The sequence below is a fragment of the Ictalurus punctatus genome, chromosome 24 (genome assembly GCF_001660625.3).
Source record: "Ictalurus punctatus breed USDA103 chromosome 24, Coco_2.0, whole genome shotgun sequence".
Lineage (NCBI taxonomy): Eukaryota > Metazoa > Chordata > Actinopteri > Siluriformes > Ictaluridae > Ictalurus > Ictalurus punctatus.
In genome coordinates this window covers 19,267,620-19,285,485 of record NC_030439.2, presented here as the reverse complement: position 1 = coordinate 19,285,485, position 17,866 = coordinate 19,267,620, and the positions used below count along the sequence as shown (strand labels likewise).

Sequence of the window (17,866 nt, the reverse complement as noted above, 5' to 3'; positions counted from 1 at the left end):
ACTTATAAAATTTATCCTCTCATGTTACTGTATTTTTAAAAAAAATACATTTATTTCCTAATTTTCCGTTTACAGTATTTATTTTTTTTTTTTTATTTTGACTGAATTTATTTAATTAATTTTAAAATATTTATTATTCAAATTTTCACAGTATTGATACTCTATACTGTAGTATTGCATACATTTCAACCAGTATTTGCTAGAATATATATTTTGTCTGTGTGTGTGTGTGTGTGTGTGTGTGTGTGTGTGTGTGTGTGTGTGTGTGTGAAACCCACAGAACGCCTCCCAGCCGGAGCTAATAGTTGCACATTCGTTTTATTGGTTTGGTTTATTAATACAGTGGTTATTTTAGCCACAGGGGCTTTCACAGACAACACAAACAAAACAAACAAAAGTTTATAAAACTATAAACATAAAATATAGCTTTCTGGACAATACAATACCTCTGGCTCAGTCACTATTTATACAACGCAAGCATCTGGCACATATATAAACACAGTGGCGCTAATACATTTGCAAAACTCTGGATAGCTTTCTTTCTTTATAAAATGTTTTATATACATTTTTTTTGTAATTATTTCTTATGAATAATTACCACTGGTAAAAGAATGACCACCTTGTAAAACAGGGAGAAGGTGATTGGCTGACCACAGTAAGAGGAAATAAACACTGTTGAAATGAGACCACTGAAATACCACGTGTTAAGAGTTACAGAGTTCAGTCCTGCAGCTGAAGTGCCAAAGGTTCGAGCAGGTCGCTAGTGTTCAGTGGTCTGCCTGCTCGCCACCACCGAGATACAGAGGCGGGAGGGAGCGAGACCGGGCCTCGTCTCATTCCTCGTCTCGCCAAGAAATGAGGAAAGAAGGAAAGAAAGAAAGAAAGAAAGAAAGAAAGAAAGAAAGAGACCTCTCGTCTCAAAGTGGAACTTTGCTGTATCGGTGGCTACGATCAATAATGAAATGCGCAAGAGGAAAGGAAATGGAAAAGGACAGAAAAGTAGAAATGAAGGAAAGAAAGAATAAAAATAAGTAAAGTAGAAAAAAAAAAGTAATAAAAGAAAAGCAGAAAAGAAAAGAAGTCTGTAACGGGCTTATTGCACCCTTATACATTGGGCCTCACTTATCAGTATTTCAGTAGCGCTGCTTTACAAACGGGGGGTTTTCACGACTTTCACGTCCGCCCGTACGTGTGCTCACGAACGTATATACGCCGTAGATTACCAGAAGTGCGTTCACAGAACATTTACATGTAGCCACTCCCACAAAACTCCATAAAAGGCAAGAAAGCTCACGGAGAGCTCAAAGCGACTAAACGGTGCGGGAGCACCTTCCAGTAATGCAGCTCAGATCTCTTCCGCCTTTTATAGGGCGCCATTACTTTTGTCCTAATGAACTCGCCTTCATTACAGTATGGATTATGTTCTGGAATCGCTTTCTGATCGAAATGAAAAGACTGTGTGTGTGTGTGTGTGTGTGTGTGTGTGTGTGTAACTGATATAAATAAGCGATATAAACTCATCCGTTTATATAAAATCGCAGTAACTCATCAATAATTATACGATTCGAAGATGATCGGGAGCAAAACGTAGGATTTGAGGGAAAAAAAAAGATTTTCCGGTGGATTTTTCCTGAGCTCCACATTGCATCGTGGAAACGCTCCTGCGGATTTACGGTTTACAAAAATGAATACGTATCGAGTCTGATAAATGAAGCCCAACGTCGGTTGTAACCACAGAACTCTTGCGATTGGTCAGTACATCTGTCCGTCAAAGTGGCATTGCTCCAATAAGCTGCAGGCGATTGACCTGTGGATCCTCCGCTCGCTCCACAGAGGCTCCTGTATAAGTGTGACTACGGAATAATACAATTATTAGCAGCTTCGTCTACATATATTTACTGGATTTAAAGTAAAATATACACAAGGTTCACATAAAAGAATAATATCTGCGTCATATCTCGTAGGCAGTGGGTCGGCATGTGTACGTGTGTATGGACGTGAACGCGTCCTTCCGATCCTTCCTCTGGACGTCTTCCTCGACCGGCTTTCTCGTGTCCATCAGCTGACCTCGTTTGGTTCGGTCCACGTGAAGGCGGCGTCCGTGCGTCCCAGGACAGATGCTAGCACTCGGTCTGACGACTGGACAGAGACAGAGGGCTGTCCAGGGAGAGACCGGCGGGAGAGCGGTCTGCGGGACACGTTTTAAACATGGAGGAGATGTGGAACGCCTGCGAACACAGACACAGAGTGACCCGAGAGTACACGCACGTAAAGGCGGAAACGTAAACGCTCCGGCGACGCTCTCGTACCACCCAGTATGCGGTGAATCCTCCCTGCAGGAAGCCCGTGAGGACGTCAGAGGGATGATGGCGGTAGTCCGAGATCCGGCTGAGTCCGGTGTACACGGCTAACATCACCAGCAGGAACTGCAGCAGAGGCCGTAACAGTCTCGCCCCGCGCCACGAGAACCGCGCCTGCAGATAGAACTGAGACACGCAGGCAGGACGTCATTGTTAATGTCAGCGCCCGTGGATGGACATCGTACACGACGGGTTCACGACGGGCAGAATGAAACCACAGACCGTGGGTTTGGTTTCTCACAACCATCGTGAAAGTCTGCATGTGTGTATCCTGAGCATTACTGATTTATTTATTACAACAAGCAACGTTATCTGCCAATAGAACAACAGAATAGGTTTTAATAATCTGACGTCTCTTTTTTAGCGTAATCCCATCACGAGAAGGATTAAATACATATGAGTCTGCGTGATATTTTCATCTGATATCAGTTTGTGGCGTGTATTCACACTAGCTCAGCACGTAGGGTGTGTACGTAATGTACTGTAACTGATATTTCCTGCACAAAGATATTTCCTGCTGCACTTATTGTTGGTCTGCAGGAAACGTAGCCATTAGCTGAAACTGAATCCAAATGAGCACTTAACCGCCCCACAACAGTTTATCAGCTCCACCTGCCATTCAGGTCACCGCGTACGCGTGAAGCTACTCGACACAGTCCTCATATCGCTATGGATGTGGTGTGTTGGCAAACGTCTTTACCACCGCTCCGAGTTCCGGTGCGGCGATGGACGGGCTAGGAGGGTGCCAATACTTTAGGATTTTGGAATGCGGAAATCAAAAGGACACCCTTTTGTCCTTAGAAACGGCGCAGAAAGCCTGCTAAGGCATGCACGACAGAGAGCCCGGCACCAGATTTCAGCGGGTCCTTCATCGGCTATAACCCCCGTCCCCGTCTTCCCCCCCTCGAGCTCTCTCTATCTCTCTGATCGGCACTGTAGCGCTCCCGGCCTGACCGGAGACGTGGACCCCTGAACGGACGGCAAAAAGAATGGAAGAAAACAGCTCGTTTTCGGAGAGAGTCCCAAAATCACAGCCATCTCCTGACACATGACTGGCACAGAGTGCAGGAGGGAGGAGAAGAAAGAGAAGAAGTGAGACAGAGAGAGAGAGGGAGAGAGAGGGGGAGAGAGGGAGAGTGTGAGAATGAGAGAGAGAGAGGGAGAGAGAGATGGAGAGAGAGGGAGAAAGAGGGAGAGAGAGAGGGAGAGAGAGAGAGAGAGAGAGAGAGGGAGAGAGAGGGAGAAAGAGGGAGAGTGTGAGTGGGAGAGAGAGAGAGAGAGAGAGAGAGAGAGAGAGAGGGAGAGAGAGGGAGAAAGAGGGAGAGTGTGAGAGGGAGAGAGAGAGAGGGAGAGAGAGAGAGAGGGAGAAAGAGGGAGAAAGAGTGTGAGAGGGAGAGAGGGAGAGTGTGAGAGGGAGAGAGAGAAAGAGAGAGAGGGAGAAAGAGGGAGAAAGAGTGTGAGAGGGAGAGAGAGAGAGAGAGGGATAAAGAGAGAGAGTGTGAGAGGGATAGAGGGAGAGGGAGAGAGAGAGAGAGAGAAAGAGAAAGAGGGAGAGTGTGAGAGGGAGAGAGAGAAAGAGAGAGGGAGAGAGAGGGAGGGGGAGAGAGGGAGAGAAAGAGGGAGAGTGTGAGAGGGGGAGAGAGAGAGAGAGAGGGAGAGAGAGATGGAGAGAGAGAGGTAGAAAGAGGGAGAGTGTGAGAGGGAGAGAGAGAGGGAGAAAGGGAGGGTGTGTGAGAGAGAGAGAGGGAGAAAGGGAGGGTGTGTGAGAGAGAGAGAGAGGGAGAAAGGGAGGGTGTGAGAGAGAGAGAGAGGAGGTGTGATGGAGAAAGGCAGCTTTGCGTGTTGCTGGGTTTCACTGTGGGTGAGAGTCATGTCATTTTTCCCTTTTCCCTCTCCATCAGAGCAGAGAGAGAGAGAGAGAGAGCGAGAGAGAGAGAGAGAGAGAGAGCGAGAGAGAGAGAGAGAGAGAAGAAGAAAGATAAAGAGCAGAGACAGACAGAGGGATAGACAAACAGAGAAACAGAGAGCGATTGACACAGAGACCGGGATTGAGAGCAGAGAGAGTGACAGACAGAAGGAAAGACAGAGAAAGGTACAGAAAGACAGACAGACCAACAGAGATGGAGAGAGTGACAGACAGGGAGAGAGAGAGTGAGAGACGGAGAGACATGTGGAGAGGGAGCCAGAAAGAGAGAGATACAGATCGAGAAAGAAAAAGAGGGAATAGCAGAGAGAGAGAGAGAGAGAAAGAAGGGGTCAGTAGTGAAAGAAGCCTGTCCATCTCTCAGCAGGCCGAAGCCCTCCTCCCATCTCTCCCCTCCACAACCCAACCCATAACTAAACAAGGCTTCCTCTGTCCTCTCTCAATCCCTCTCTCTCTCTCTCTCAGTCTCTCTTTCTCTTTCTCTCTCCATCTATTCATCCAACATTTAGAGAACTTTCTCTTTTTTCGCCTTGGCTTTGCCCTTTCTCTTTCTTTGAAACAAGATGCCTTTGGGGATCTGCCGTTCTCAGACCCTTTTCCTTTCACTATGAGTGTGTGTGTGTGTGTGTGTGTGTGTGTGTATATGTGTGTTTGTATGTTTGTTTGTGAGCCAGAGTGAAAAACAGACATTTCTGGCAGCCTCCCATATGGCAGCGCTGGAGGCCTACAGCGGTAAATCTCATCAGCGCAGTGGAGCCAGTACGCTCCGTAATTAAAGCTCAGCAACAGCTGTTGGCTAAATATCTGTGCACGGATGTCTCTCTCTCTCTCTCTCTCTCTCTCTCTCTCTCTCTCTCTCTCTCCGCGTGTGTGTGTGTGTGTATGCGTGACTACTCACGGCAAGGTAAAGCATTGTGTACATGGCGAAAGAGGCGTGGCCTGAGAAAAAGGACTTCCTGGAAAAGAGGAAAAAGAGGAAAACAATGAATACAGTGAAGGTCTCTCGTGCCAGCGGTCCCACCCTGACATCTGCAGATCATCACGTACACGTCATGCACATCTGCTCCACATCGCCGGTCATATTTCGCAACGAGCAACAATTAAAAACCCTAACGTTCCTAATAAAGAAGAGTCTCCACGCTGTTAAACACGGCATGTGCGATCAATGACACACTCTGAGCTATACCACAGCAGTGTGCCTACAGTTACACACTTCACATATGAAAGAATAGCATGCTGTACTTTTTATCCATTTATAGTCGCATTTAATGTCGTGCAATGTATATATATACTACAACCAGTCATATTAAAGGTCTCTCTGTCGTTCTCTCTCTCTCTCTCTCTCTCTCACCTGGCCTCCTCCTCTTCTTTCGTGGAGCAGTTGCATTTCACGTAATCCACATAATCGCCCTGCGTGCAGTTCAGCGTCGCGTACGTCACGTTGCAAACCGCTAAGAAGTTGGGGCGGAGCCGACCCACGCTCAGCTTGGCCATGTTGGTCAGCGATTGGCCGATGCAGCAGCCGAACAGGAAGCTGCCCAGCTCTTTGTAGAGGGAGGAAATGTAGGGGTTTCGTATGAAGGCACGGGAGTTCACGCGGCGGGAACGCACGCAGTAACACTCGGCCAGAGCGATCTGAAACACACCACACACACACACACACACACACACACACACACACACAGCGTAACGCTTTAGACAAGCGCACGGTGCTTACCGTATACAAATGGCTTAAATAATGAAATAAATATTCAGGGTGTCCCAAAAGTCTGCATACAGAAGGGAAATGAACCCAGAATGTTCCTTTACTTTTGTCTAGCTTGTATACACACTGGCGGTCAAAAGTATGTGGACGCGCGACCGAAACGTCTCTGGTGATCTTAAAAACCTTTTGATCTGAAGGTGTGCGATTAAGCGTGTGAAATCCGTGTCGTAGACACAAAATATTTAGTCGTGCCGACGTGTTCGTTTCTTTCATTAGAAAACTGACATCTTATTTACGGATTTTTTTTTTTTTTTTTTAACGGACGAAAAGCAGGTGATGAGAGTCCGGCGTCGGTGGGAAATCCTTTAATACTGATTAAAAAGCAGCTCAGGGAAATCCCTCAAGACACCGCTCGAGAAAACGACAAGAATACATTTCTGGAAATTCTAGGCGAATTTTTACTTTTTTTGAAGAGGCTAAAATATTTTTAAAAATTTATTTATTTATTTATTTATTTATTTATTTATTTATTTTTCCAGACATAATTCCAATAGTTCCATTTGTGTTACTCCAGAGTTTTGATCTCTTTATTATTATTATTATTATTATTATTATTATTATTATTATTATTATTATATGTGGGGGAAAAATTAAAATAAAGAACGAGTGTCTCTAAACTTTTGACTGGAAGTGTGTGTGTGTGTGTGTGGGGGGGGGGGGGGGTTCTCCGAGTTCACTAGGACAATAACAATGTCAGCGTTTCCACAAACATGATGAAATCACATCAACTTCAACTTCAACGGCTTCCTTATCTCCTCGTGTCCCGCAAGGATCCATTTTAGGTCCGTTATTGTTTTCCCGTTATGTTGTGTGCGTCCCCTCGGTAACATCTTACGGAAATGTAATATTTCTGATCACGGCTATGCTGATGATGACGCTCGGATTCACCTTCTGGTCAGACCAGACACCGACTGCCCGCTTGAGATTCTGCTAAAATGCCTTGAAGACATTAAAAGTTGGATGGCGAGAAATGTTCTGCAGTTAAATGGAGGTCAAGGCTTGTTTTTAGGTTGTCCCCGTGTCTTCCTGTCCTGTCCTGGAAGCTCAGATGGTCCACTTGATGGTTCAAAGGTACAAAATCCGTGCTCGTATTAAGTCATGGCTAGACTTGGTAAAAAAAAAATAATAATAATAAATGAGGCAACCGGGGTTTTTTTTAAACAGGGTCTAGAAAGAGGGACCACATTTCCCCCCATTATTGGCATCGCTTCACTGGCTTCCTGTTAAGTTCCATTGTCTGGTCTTGCACCAAAATACCTCAGTGACCTTCTTCACCCTTACTCTACATCCAGAGCGCTCAGATCTTCTCAGATCAGTTGCTCTTGTCTGTCCCTCGTCGTCCCTGTCAAACTTTGGAATCGTCTCACTTTTCATGCGCGGTCTGATTCATCGTTGGATATTTTTTAAATCTTCCCTTAAATCATATTTTTATTCTTTAGCCAATGAAAATGTCTGGATGTTGATGTTATTATTTTATTATTATTATTATTATTATTATTGTTTTCACCTTTTTCTATTGTGCAGCACTTTGGATCAACTTATGATAATAATATTGAGTATTTATTGATCACGTAGACATTACAGCACACTGAAATTCTTTTCTTCACATACCCCAGCATGTCAGGAAGTTGGGGTCAGAGCACAGGGTGAGCTATGATACAGCGCCCCCTGGAGTAGAGAGGGTTAAGGGCCTTGCTCAAGGGCCCAACAGAGGCAGCTTGGCAGTGCTGGGGCTCGAACCCCCGACCATCCGATCAGTAACCTTAACCGCACACTAAAGCAGGAGTCGCACGGTACTTTGGTCTTGTTAGTATTGGCGCCCCTGGTTCCTGGAGTGGTGTAATATTGGAGGAAACCTGCTGGATCTTCAGCAATTCAGTAATACGTTTTGTTCTTGATGTATAAGTTTCAGATCCCTAAGAGACGCCCAGCAGTCTATCATCTTAAACTTGACCCATGTTCATAATGGCGCGTTCACTGCGGCAGACACGTGTTGTTTTGCCGATGTGGAAGACGCAACCCTCCGTCGTCCGTGTCAGTCAGTCGGATTTCAAGTGTTTTCGAGTTTCAGATCATCTAGCCTTACTAAATATTTTATAATGAATACGGATACAGAGCGCACGTGATTTCTTTCATAATTCACCAAATGGAATGTTGGCTGCGTATAAATAGAGGCGTGTATTTCTATTGTGAACACAACAAACAAAAAGAACAACAGGACACAGCAGGTAAGGACGTTAAGCTGTTGTTATTCTGGGTGTTCCATGAAGAGATATCATCTCTGGCAGCACAGCTCGGAGTGTGTGTGTGTGTGTGTGTGTGGGTGTGTGGGTGTGTGTGTCTCACTGTTAGGCCCGTAATGATGATTCCTCCAGTGATGAGCATGCTGTCCGGGATGGCCTCCGTCTTCAGATGGGGGTAAGTGATGCTCGAGTCTCCGCAGAAGAATCCCCTCTTGTACGGCTTCACAGTCTTCAGCTCACACGCAAAGAAAGGGATAGAGGCTGGAGAGAGAGAGAGAGAGAGAGAGAGAGAGAGAGAGTAAAACATTTGCATGAATTTAAATATTCATAAATCTATAATGAGCTGGCGCCAAAAAAAAAAAAGTGCAAACTTGAAAGATCCTGCGTCTTTCACGTGTACAAAAACGTGCTTTTTGCCTTCGTGAAAATGCAAGTCGTGCCTAAAGAGTGCGGAACACAGGGCGGAGTCGAAGCGAATAGATCGTTTTTATCACCCGCAGCGTGATCTACTGCAGCCCGGACGTCCCTTCAAGAGAAATCGTGTTCACTGTGTAAATCTATACTCCTGAAGGGCAGGTATTAAATTTGCACGAGCCGGTTTTCGCCACAAAACGGCACAAGGTTATCCGCTAGGTTTTAATCGCGAGACGGTTCATCGAGAAACGATGCTTTAGTAATACAATCAGGATATTATTGGAAGTGACGGCTTGTTTTCCTGCCAGTAAAGTTGTTCACGTGTTCATGTCGAAATACATTCGTATTCTATTTTGAACAGTTTTTCAGCGTCTCACCGCCTTTGTTCACTTGGTTCATTTTCAGAATAACTCTTTCGAGAGGCTGTTTATTATCCAAACTGGACCGCAATATCATATATATATATATTATAATATATATATATATATATATATTGTTTTCCTCCCCTGGCTTTTCACAAAATTCTTCTTTGTAGATCGCGCCAAGCTCGCTATTTTCACACGCACTACCGATTAGCGTCGGTAGAGTCTGGATCTTAGTAAATCAGGGCCTAAAAGTTGAACACACCACATATATACTGTACGTGTGATTATTATTATTATTATTATTATTATTATACGGAAACGCTCCGTAATATCCTCACGGCGAAGTTCATTCTGACAGATCTGCTACAGACGGGTTTCATCACCCGTATTAGGTGCAATCGGACTGTACTTACGCTCTTCAATCTGTGATTCCTTTGTTTATGCCGAAATGGAGACCTGACATTCCTCACATAACTCACTGAGAGACAGAGAGAGAGAGAGAGAGAGAGAGAGAGAGAGAGAGAGAGAGAGAGAGAGAGAGAGAGAGAGAGAGAGAGAGAGAGAGAGAGAGAGAGAGAGAGAGAGAGCAGGACGACAGTGTTGAAGGATTGAGGATCGGGAGGAGACGGTCTTAAAGAAAAGAGCGATTGTGAGTATCCAGGAAGCTGAAACTGAGAATCGATCCCCGATGAGAGGTTTCATCGAAGAGAAAAGAAGAAAACTAGAGGAAAGGGTCAACCCGGTTTGATGAAGTCACCGTGTTATAACCGTACGGCTGGATATCACGGTTTTCATTAAGCGCTCAACGTTTAATACCATATAGATCCTAATAATAATAATAATAATAATAATAATAAAATGTATGGATTCAGCTATCCGACTAGCACGCTTTAAAAGGATCGCAAGTTGCCTTCAGTAGTTTATGTGTAAGCCTTCATCCTCCCCGATCACATGACATATAACAGCCAGACAGGGTGAAGGATAACGTGCTTCCTCTCAGACACGTTTGGAAGAAAAAGGCAAACGCAAAAGCACTTCCATTCACTCCATACAAATCTAGAACGCCCCAAATACATACATAAATAAATAAATAAATAAATAAATAAATAAATAAAGAGACATATGGATGTATCCTAAATCTGTCAGGGAGCATCAATGTGAAAAAGCTTCACAATAAATAACAAGCTTGAAACGAAGTTTCTTCTTGTCACCAATACACCGATCATCCTGTTCAAAAGTTTACACCCCCCACTCCCCTTGGCTCTTGATCTACCGTGTCGTCTTCTCGAGCGTCGGTGAGCGTGTGCACCTTTCGTGATAGTCGTGTACGAGTCCCTCGGTCGTCCTCGCTGTGGAAAGACGGATCTGGACATCGTATAGTCTGTTGGAAAGGAGTCGAATATGCAGAAGATGCCGGAAAAGTAAAGAACGTGCAGGACCTGGAGGATTTTTCTGAAGAACAGCGGGCGGTTTAACCGCTCAGGACTCGTGAAGAACTCTCACGGGACATGCACACACCGTGTCGTGGATCATCCGGGTCACGCCACACGGGATTAATAATTGGTGTAAATTCAGTTATTACTGCGTCTCGTGGACTAGATGTAAACATCTGTAATGTGAAATAGATCATTCAGGGCGGGACTAAATGAAAAATAAATAAATAAATAAATGCTCTTATCATTTTATTTGTTTTTAAATGAACATTTTGCAGATTCTGGAAGGCGTATGTGAATTTATGAGCTCAGCTGTATAATCCCACGCTCCGGTGTTACGCGGAAGACGGTCCTGTTTCGAGTCGGGTTCCTCCTCGTGTTGTCTCGGGAGGTTCTTTGAGCTCGGGCTTGTTCATTAGGGATCTAAATATACATCTGGATTTCTGCACAGCTGCTTTGTGGAAATGTCTAGGGTTAACCGATAAATAATGTTCTCCCCGTGTCTGCGTGGGTTTCCTCTGGGTTCTCTTAGGGTTTGTGACGGAACGGTCCTTCCAGCTTGTATTCCCGCCTCACTCGCGATGCTCCCGGAATCATCTCCAGCTGCACCGAGACCCTGACCGGGAAAAAGGGCTTACTGAAAGTCCGTGAGCGAGAGATTTCTGAATAAACCGTCCCTTAGCGGGAAAAATGACACTTTCACACGTGACTTCCTGAGTAGTAAGGATCGCATCTGGGTAAAACACGTGAAGCTACACGTGACCACTTGGGAGAAATGAATTGTGTGAAATTAGAGGGAAAAAATCCCGCACGAGACAAAAAAAATGAATGAATGTCTGGAAAAAGCACGCGTGTGAAATCCCCGGTGTGAAGTGTATAAAAAAAACCGCACGCTTAGTCACACGTGAAACACGTGTGACTTTCCTGTAAGGGGAAATTCTGAAATTCGCAGCAGGAAGGGAAAAAAAAAAACATTCCTGCAACATTAATGATTAAACGAAGCGGCGCACTCGACCGCACCTGTTACCTGAGCCGTTTCCTGTCGGACCCTGATAAGCAGACCGCGGGGAATTCTGGGAAGGCCAGGCTGCTCTCAAGGTCCGAGTCAAACTGAGCAAACACACGCCACAGTAGGTAACGCGCGGAAGCCGTGAGTGCGTACTGTATGTGCAGATATGTCGGGTGTGTAGGAGAGACTCTGACAGAGAGAGAGAGAGACAGAGAGAGAGAGAGAGAGACAGAGAGACAGAGAGAGAGACAGAGAGAGAGAGAGTCACGGCGAATTCCAGCTCGCTTTCTCAGAAAACTCTTTCCCTCTTTTTCTCTCCTGACCTCGTTCGGTCCCATGCCCTCTCTCCTCAGAGCTCGACCCGCAAAGAGCATGGGATTGATCATTAACCCTCCCCTCATTCCCTCACCGCACCCTTTGGAACTGAGCCACACACACACACACACACACACACACACACACAATGGCAGGGAAGCTCTAGGAGTACGTGACTGTGAAGCGTGCACAACATAAATAACACAACATTTAACTTTCACTTAAAACACACACACACACACACACACACACACACACACACACACAGTCTGGATCAATACAGTAGAATGGGACTGGACGTGGATTCTGTAAGGAATAAAACACTCGTGTGTCGCGCTGTCACAGGAAACTAATCCCTGACGCGGTGGTTGTAATGAAGTTACTGTCGTGTTCAGTAGCCTGAAGTGGATTCATTTCCCGTAACAGCATGTCCTGAAGTGTTTTATTCCTCTCGTACCACAGCGACGTGTCGACGATGACAATATCTCATTTATTTAAAAAAAAAAAAAACAAGTCGTACTTTTTATCTGTTTATAGTTACATAGCTCATATCCATGAAACAAGGCAGCTCCTGCTATCACTATAACCAGCAGCTGTAAACAGTCGTTCCCACACCGGCCTGTCGTTCTTCTCTCTTACGACATGAAAACACACACACACACACACACACACACACACACACACACACACAGCTCGTCGCGCTACTGAGAAACCGCGAAGCGTGAATTCTTCTCTCCTGAAGAGTTTCCTGTGACAGAGAATGTACAGCTTCATCATCTGCTTCCTGTCCTTCCCCATGCAAAGAAACGTCGTGGTTCTATCTGCAGCTTTACTGCGGTAGTAAAACCAGCGCATGTCTGATTTCCAAAAACAACAAACATATTACGGTGAAATGTTCGTGTAGTCACATTTAAAGGGTTGAGTCTGCTCTCAGTTACAAAAAAAAAACACACACAAAAAGGTTTGATTTCAGAATATTTTGGATTTTCTCTCTGATTATGACTCACGGTTCCACCCTCGTTCGTCGGTTCAGTCTATAATATAATCACGGGAGTATACAGCAGTCCATGTTTCCATATTTAGTGGACTAGTTCAACAAAGACTTCATGTTAAACCATAACGCACTTTCTTTTACTCTCACACTATCCGGCGTGACCCAGATGAGGACGGGTTCCCTTCCGAGTCCGGTTCCTCTCAAGGTTTCTTCCTCGTATCATCTCAGGGAGTTTTTCCCTCACCACCGTCTCCACCGTCTCGCTCAATAGGGATAAATTCACACGCTTAAAATCTCCACCCTGTGTTTATATGTTTCTGTAAAGCTGCTTTGAGAGCTCGTTCGTTGTTAAAAGCGCTACACGAATCAAATCGAATTGAATCGAATCGAATCGAATATTTCATCCCACTGTCCCTTTGTGTCCAGGTACGGAAGGGTAATAAATACTGACTGACTGGCTCCAGAGAGGAACCTTCTCCTTATTGAGCCTTACGAGCCAGTCATGGACATCTGTTAGCCTTGATCAGAGTGTGGTAGTTAAAGCTTTCCTCCGAGCGCTGAAACCTGACGAGGAATGCCGGTATAAGAAAATAATCAACAACAGTTTGGTGTGACGAAGGAGAGTTAGTGTTCCCATTCCAAACATCATTATTTTCACATAACAGCACACCCTACGGTGTCATCATACTCGTCATTTTATCCGTTTATAGTTACAGTTTATCGTATAGCTAAAAAAAACAAGCTTCTCATGTTACCAAGGAACTACAAAGCGTAACCTCCGAATTGGACACGCCAATCAGCCTACAACGCATGTCTTTGGACTGGGGGAGGAAACCGGAATACCCGGAGGAAACCCCCGAAGCACAGAGAGAACATACACAGGGCGGAGCCGGGAATCGAACCCCCGACCCTGTAGGTGCAAGCCGAACGTTATTTATATCCACTAAGCCATAGTCATACACGAATACATCAAGGATAGACGCACAACATACAAGCGGACGACGCGCGAGAATAAGATAAGTACTCTATACGTTAGAACCGAGCGCGATGACTTACACACGTTACAACGATTTAAACAGATTAAAACATCAAACTCGAAAAATAAATAAATAAACGAACACGGAGCCGAAGCCCCAGGCCCCGCCCACACTATTATCCGATTATGAATATTATTTCATTCCACTGTTGCTCCTCTACCCCGAGTATCCTGACAAGAATAAAGTTACCGAAAGTCTCCGAGAGAAAGTCCGACTCGTCCGTTCGATGTATTTTAATAACAAAGGAAGTTTTTATTTATTTTTTAAAACATCAAGGGAGGAATAAAGTTTTAGAACAGAGTACGATCGGTACTCGGAATAATGAGTCGCATTCCACCATAAAAAAAAAAAAAAAAAAAACCCAAACAAACAGAAACATATTTTAGGAATGGATATTATATACGTCAGTAAAAAGAGAAAGACGCAAAGAAAAGCAGAGATGGAGAGAAAGAAAGAAAGAAGGAAAGAAAGAAAGAGAAAGAGAAGTGACAAACATGTCTGCTTTGAGTCAGATCCCTCACTCAGTACCACTGCCAGGAACACCACATGTTCCACAGAGCACTTCTCTCCTGACCTCGTTAAGCTCTGTGTGTGTGTGTGTGTGTGTGTGTGTGTGTGTGTGTGGGTGTGTGTGTGTGTGTGTGTGTGTGTGTGTGTGTGTGTGTGTGTGTGTGTGTGTGTGTGTGTGTGTGTGTGTGTGTGTGTGTGTGTCGGAGGGGCTCTGATAGACTATCCGATAACGTCTCTGCACTACCTGCTACGGTTCTGTAGTTCATTAAAATGGAAGACACTGAGCCTGCTGAGGAAAAACGACTGCCCTGGGTCAAGAGAGCCGCCTAATCACGTTATTTAACGAACGCACAGGAATAAATTAAGTTATATAACCAACTGATACGATTTCAGGCTGTCGGCCATTTCTCTGTAAACTATGTACAGCGGGAGGAGAATCAGTTACTCGCAGATCATCATTACTCGTGAAGTAGACCAATGACAATTGTTTGTAAAGTGAAAGTGAACACAGTCAAGTTTATAAAGTGCACCGAGAACTGTGGAGTCGAACAGACTAGCAACTGTTTGTAAAGCAAAAACGATCAGAAGGTTTACAAAGTTCATTTTTACAGCGAATTTACAAAACGGTTAGTTGGTTTTCACTCTATGAAGCCGCTGTAAAACTTTGTAAAGTTGTAAAGTGAAATAAACCTGCGGACGTTTATGAAGGGAAATGCGTAACTTTATCGTAAGGGGGCGGTAACATTTTGCAAACTAGTCGTAAAGTAAACCGCTAACTGTTTGTAAAGTAAATCAAACAAATATCAGGTTGTAAAGTAGGCCAACAGCTGTTTGTAAAGCAGAATGTGAACTGTTTGTAAAGTAAATCGAACAAATATCAGGTTGTAAAGTAGGCCAACAGCTGTTTGTAAAGCAGAATGTGAACTGTTTGTAAAGTAAATCAAACAAATATCAGGTTGTAAAGTAGGCCAACAGCTGTTTGTAAAGCAGAATATGAACTGTTTGTAAAGTAAATCAAACAAATATCAGGTTGTAAAGTAGGCCAACAGCTGTTTGTAAAGCAGAATGTGAACTGTTTGTAAAGTAAATCAAACAAATATCAGGTTGTAAAGTAGGCCAACATCTGTTTGTAAAGCAGAATGTGAACTGTTTGTAAAGTAAATCAAACAAATATCAGGTTGTAAAGTAGGCCAACAGCTGTTTGTAAAGCAGAATGTGAACTGTTTGTAAAGTAAATCAAACAAATATCAGGTTGTAAGGTAGGCCAACAGCTGTTTGTAAAGCAGAATATGAACTGTTTGTAAAGTAAATCAAACAAATATCAGGTTGTAAAGTAGGCCAACAGCTGTTTGTAAAGCAGAATATGAACTCTATAAAGTAAATCAAACAATTATCAGGTTGTAAAGTAGGCCAACAGCTGTTTGTAAAGTAAAACCGACCGGCGACTATAACGTGCATAAGAACGTAAAGCAGAGTAATAACTGTCTTCAAAGTGAAACTAAACTGTAAACATAATAAGAGTTATTAAGTAACGGGAACAAATTCCTGTAAAGTAAAACAGAACTAGTTTATAAAGTAAAATAAACCAATTACTGTTCGTAGAGCAAAATATATCAGCAATTGTTTATAACGTAAAAACCAACCAATAATTGTTTGTAAAGTAAGTCAGACTAATATTGGATTGTAAAGTAGGTCAACAGCTGTTTGTAAAATCAGACTATTCTTTTTTTTATTCAAATCGACCTACACCTGTAAAGTAAATAAGTGTAAAGTAAAATTCAAATGTAAAAAAATGAAACTCAACCCCGAACGATTTGTAAGCTAGTTAAAACAAACACATAACTGTTCACAACTGTAAAATCAATCCGTATCTGTTCATAAAGTAAAGCAGAGTAATAACTTGTTGTAAAGTAAAACTGAACAGTAAAGTTTATCAATTAAACAGCACAAGTAATGTGTCGAGTAAAAGCAATAAAGTTCACTGTGAAGTAAAACAGACCCGGTCCCTTTGGCAGTTTTTACTAGTAACTGTTTGTATAGTAAAATCGACCAATCACAGCTTCTAAACCGGCTCCAAAGTAAAACTGAATATTCTTTCATACTGTAGCTTTTAAAACTGAGACCCTGTGCTCCTTTTTAACACTTCATCCATTCATCCAAGCGCAGTAGTTCCGTCAGGAAGTGTTTATCGAATTGTACCAGGTGTTTGAAAATGACCTCCAAACAACAGCAGTAATCTCTGTGAAACAGGAACGCTGATACTTTTGGCAGTTTTCCAGCACACGGTAGTGAGAAGGACCTTCACACCTGGTTATCAGTACAGACTCCATTAGCACACCTGTAGTGTAAACTGGAGTGAACGTCACTTTAACCACTTTAACACTGGAGCTGTTCGAGTGACATTATGCCACGTAACCTCACTCGCTTCTTGTCATTTGATGCATGCAGGATACTTTCCGCTAAACTTAGCCTCTCTCTATATATATATAGAGAGAGAGAGAGAAAGAGAGAGGCTATTAGTCCACATGTCAGACCCAGCTGTTAGAGAAACAGAGTGTCAGTCAGGTCAATGTCAGATCACAGGGAACGCAAGCTTCCTACTGAGAGAAACAAAACAACATGTGCCCCAAAACACAGCCCTGAGGTACACCGCTCGGCAATCCTGCAGAGTTCAGCTGCATCCTTAAATACAACTTTCTGAGATAATTCAAGTTGAATGACGAATATTAGATGCAAAACTGTCAGGTCTATGTTGTAAGTACACTTCACTGGGTTGGGCTTTAACAGTCAGGATAAGCTTTCCTGACACATCTCTGTTAATTAACGTCGCCAGAGGACGTCTTTAGTAATGATGATTGATTCACTCATTGCTGCTAAGGTACAAATTCGCTGTATTAGATACGCCTCATTTTAATTACCAAAAAAAAAAAGATTGTTTTGAAACTGTTTTAGGGGGCGTGGCCACACTTGTTGTGCCTTATAAGTGTGCTAGGAACTCATTGCTTCTCTGTTGTTCTGAGATCCAATTTCAAACAGGCTATGTCACCTAAACGAGGATCGCGTTAAGACGATCTACGCAACAACAACAAAATAATAATAATAATAATAATAATAATAATAATAAAAGATTTTAAGATGAATAAGAATAAATTCATAAATAAACAAACATTTACACTTGAAACACAAATGAAATGCAGAGCGGATTTCTGGATTTTCAAGTAATGTTTTGTTTTGTTTTTTTCCAGAAAGTTTGCATTCTTAATAATGAAATTACATAACGTTTGTCACGAATTCGGAGGAAGGTGGATTTAAGCGCAGGCGTGACCTTTATTAAAATCCCAAATTTTCCGACAGAATCGCGGTCGAACGCGGGCAAAAGTCCAAGGATCCGACAATACAGGAAAAACAGGGATAAACACGAGAAAGCAGAAAGGTCGCAACCAAGAAAGCTCTCAGGAAATAACGCTGAGAGTCGTTAACCGTTAAGATGGCTAAGA

At 43.4% G+C, this 17,866-nt stretch overlaps 1 protein-coding gene across 1 annotated transcript in view; it reads right to left on the bottom strand.

Moving 5' to 3' along the window:
- Positions 1 to 299: 299 nt before the first annotated feature.
- The window catches only part of ppap2d (phosphatidic acid phosphatase type 2D), a 35,691-nt gene continuing 18,124 nt past the window's right edge, over positions 300 to 17,866 (bottom strand). Inside the window, exons 2-6 of the mRNA XM_017454591.3 lie at positions 8,396 to 8,553; positions 5,636 to 5,919; positions 5,183 to 5,240; positions 2,310 to 2,486; positions 300 to 2,228 (exon numbers count right to left, since the gene is read on the bottom strand). Of these exons, the coding sequence (XP_017310080.1) occupies positions 2,121 to 2,228; positions 2,310 to 2,486; positions 5,183 to 5,240; positions 5,636 to 5,919; positions 8,396 to 8,553 (785 nt within the window). The 3' untranslated portion in view covers positions 300 to 2,120. The remainder of the gene's footprint in view (positions 2,229 to 2,309; positions 2,487 to 5,182; positions 5,241 to 5,635; positions 5,920 to 8,395; positions 8,554 to 17,866) is intronic.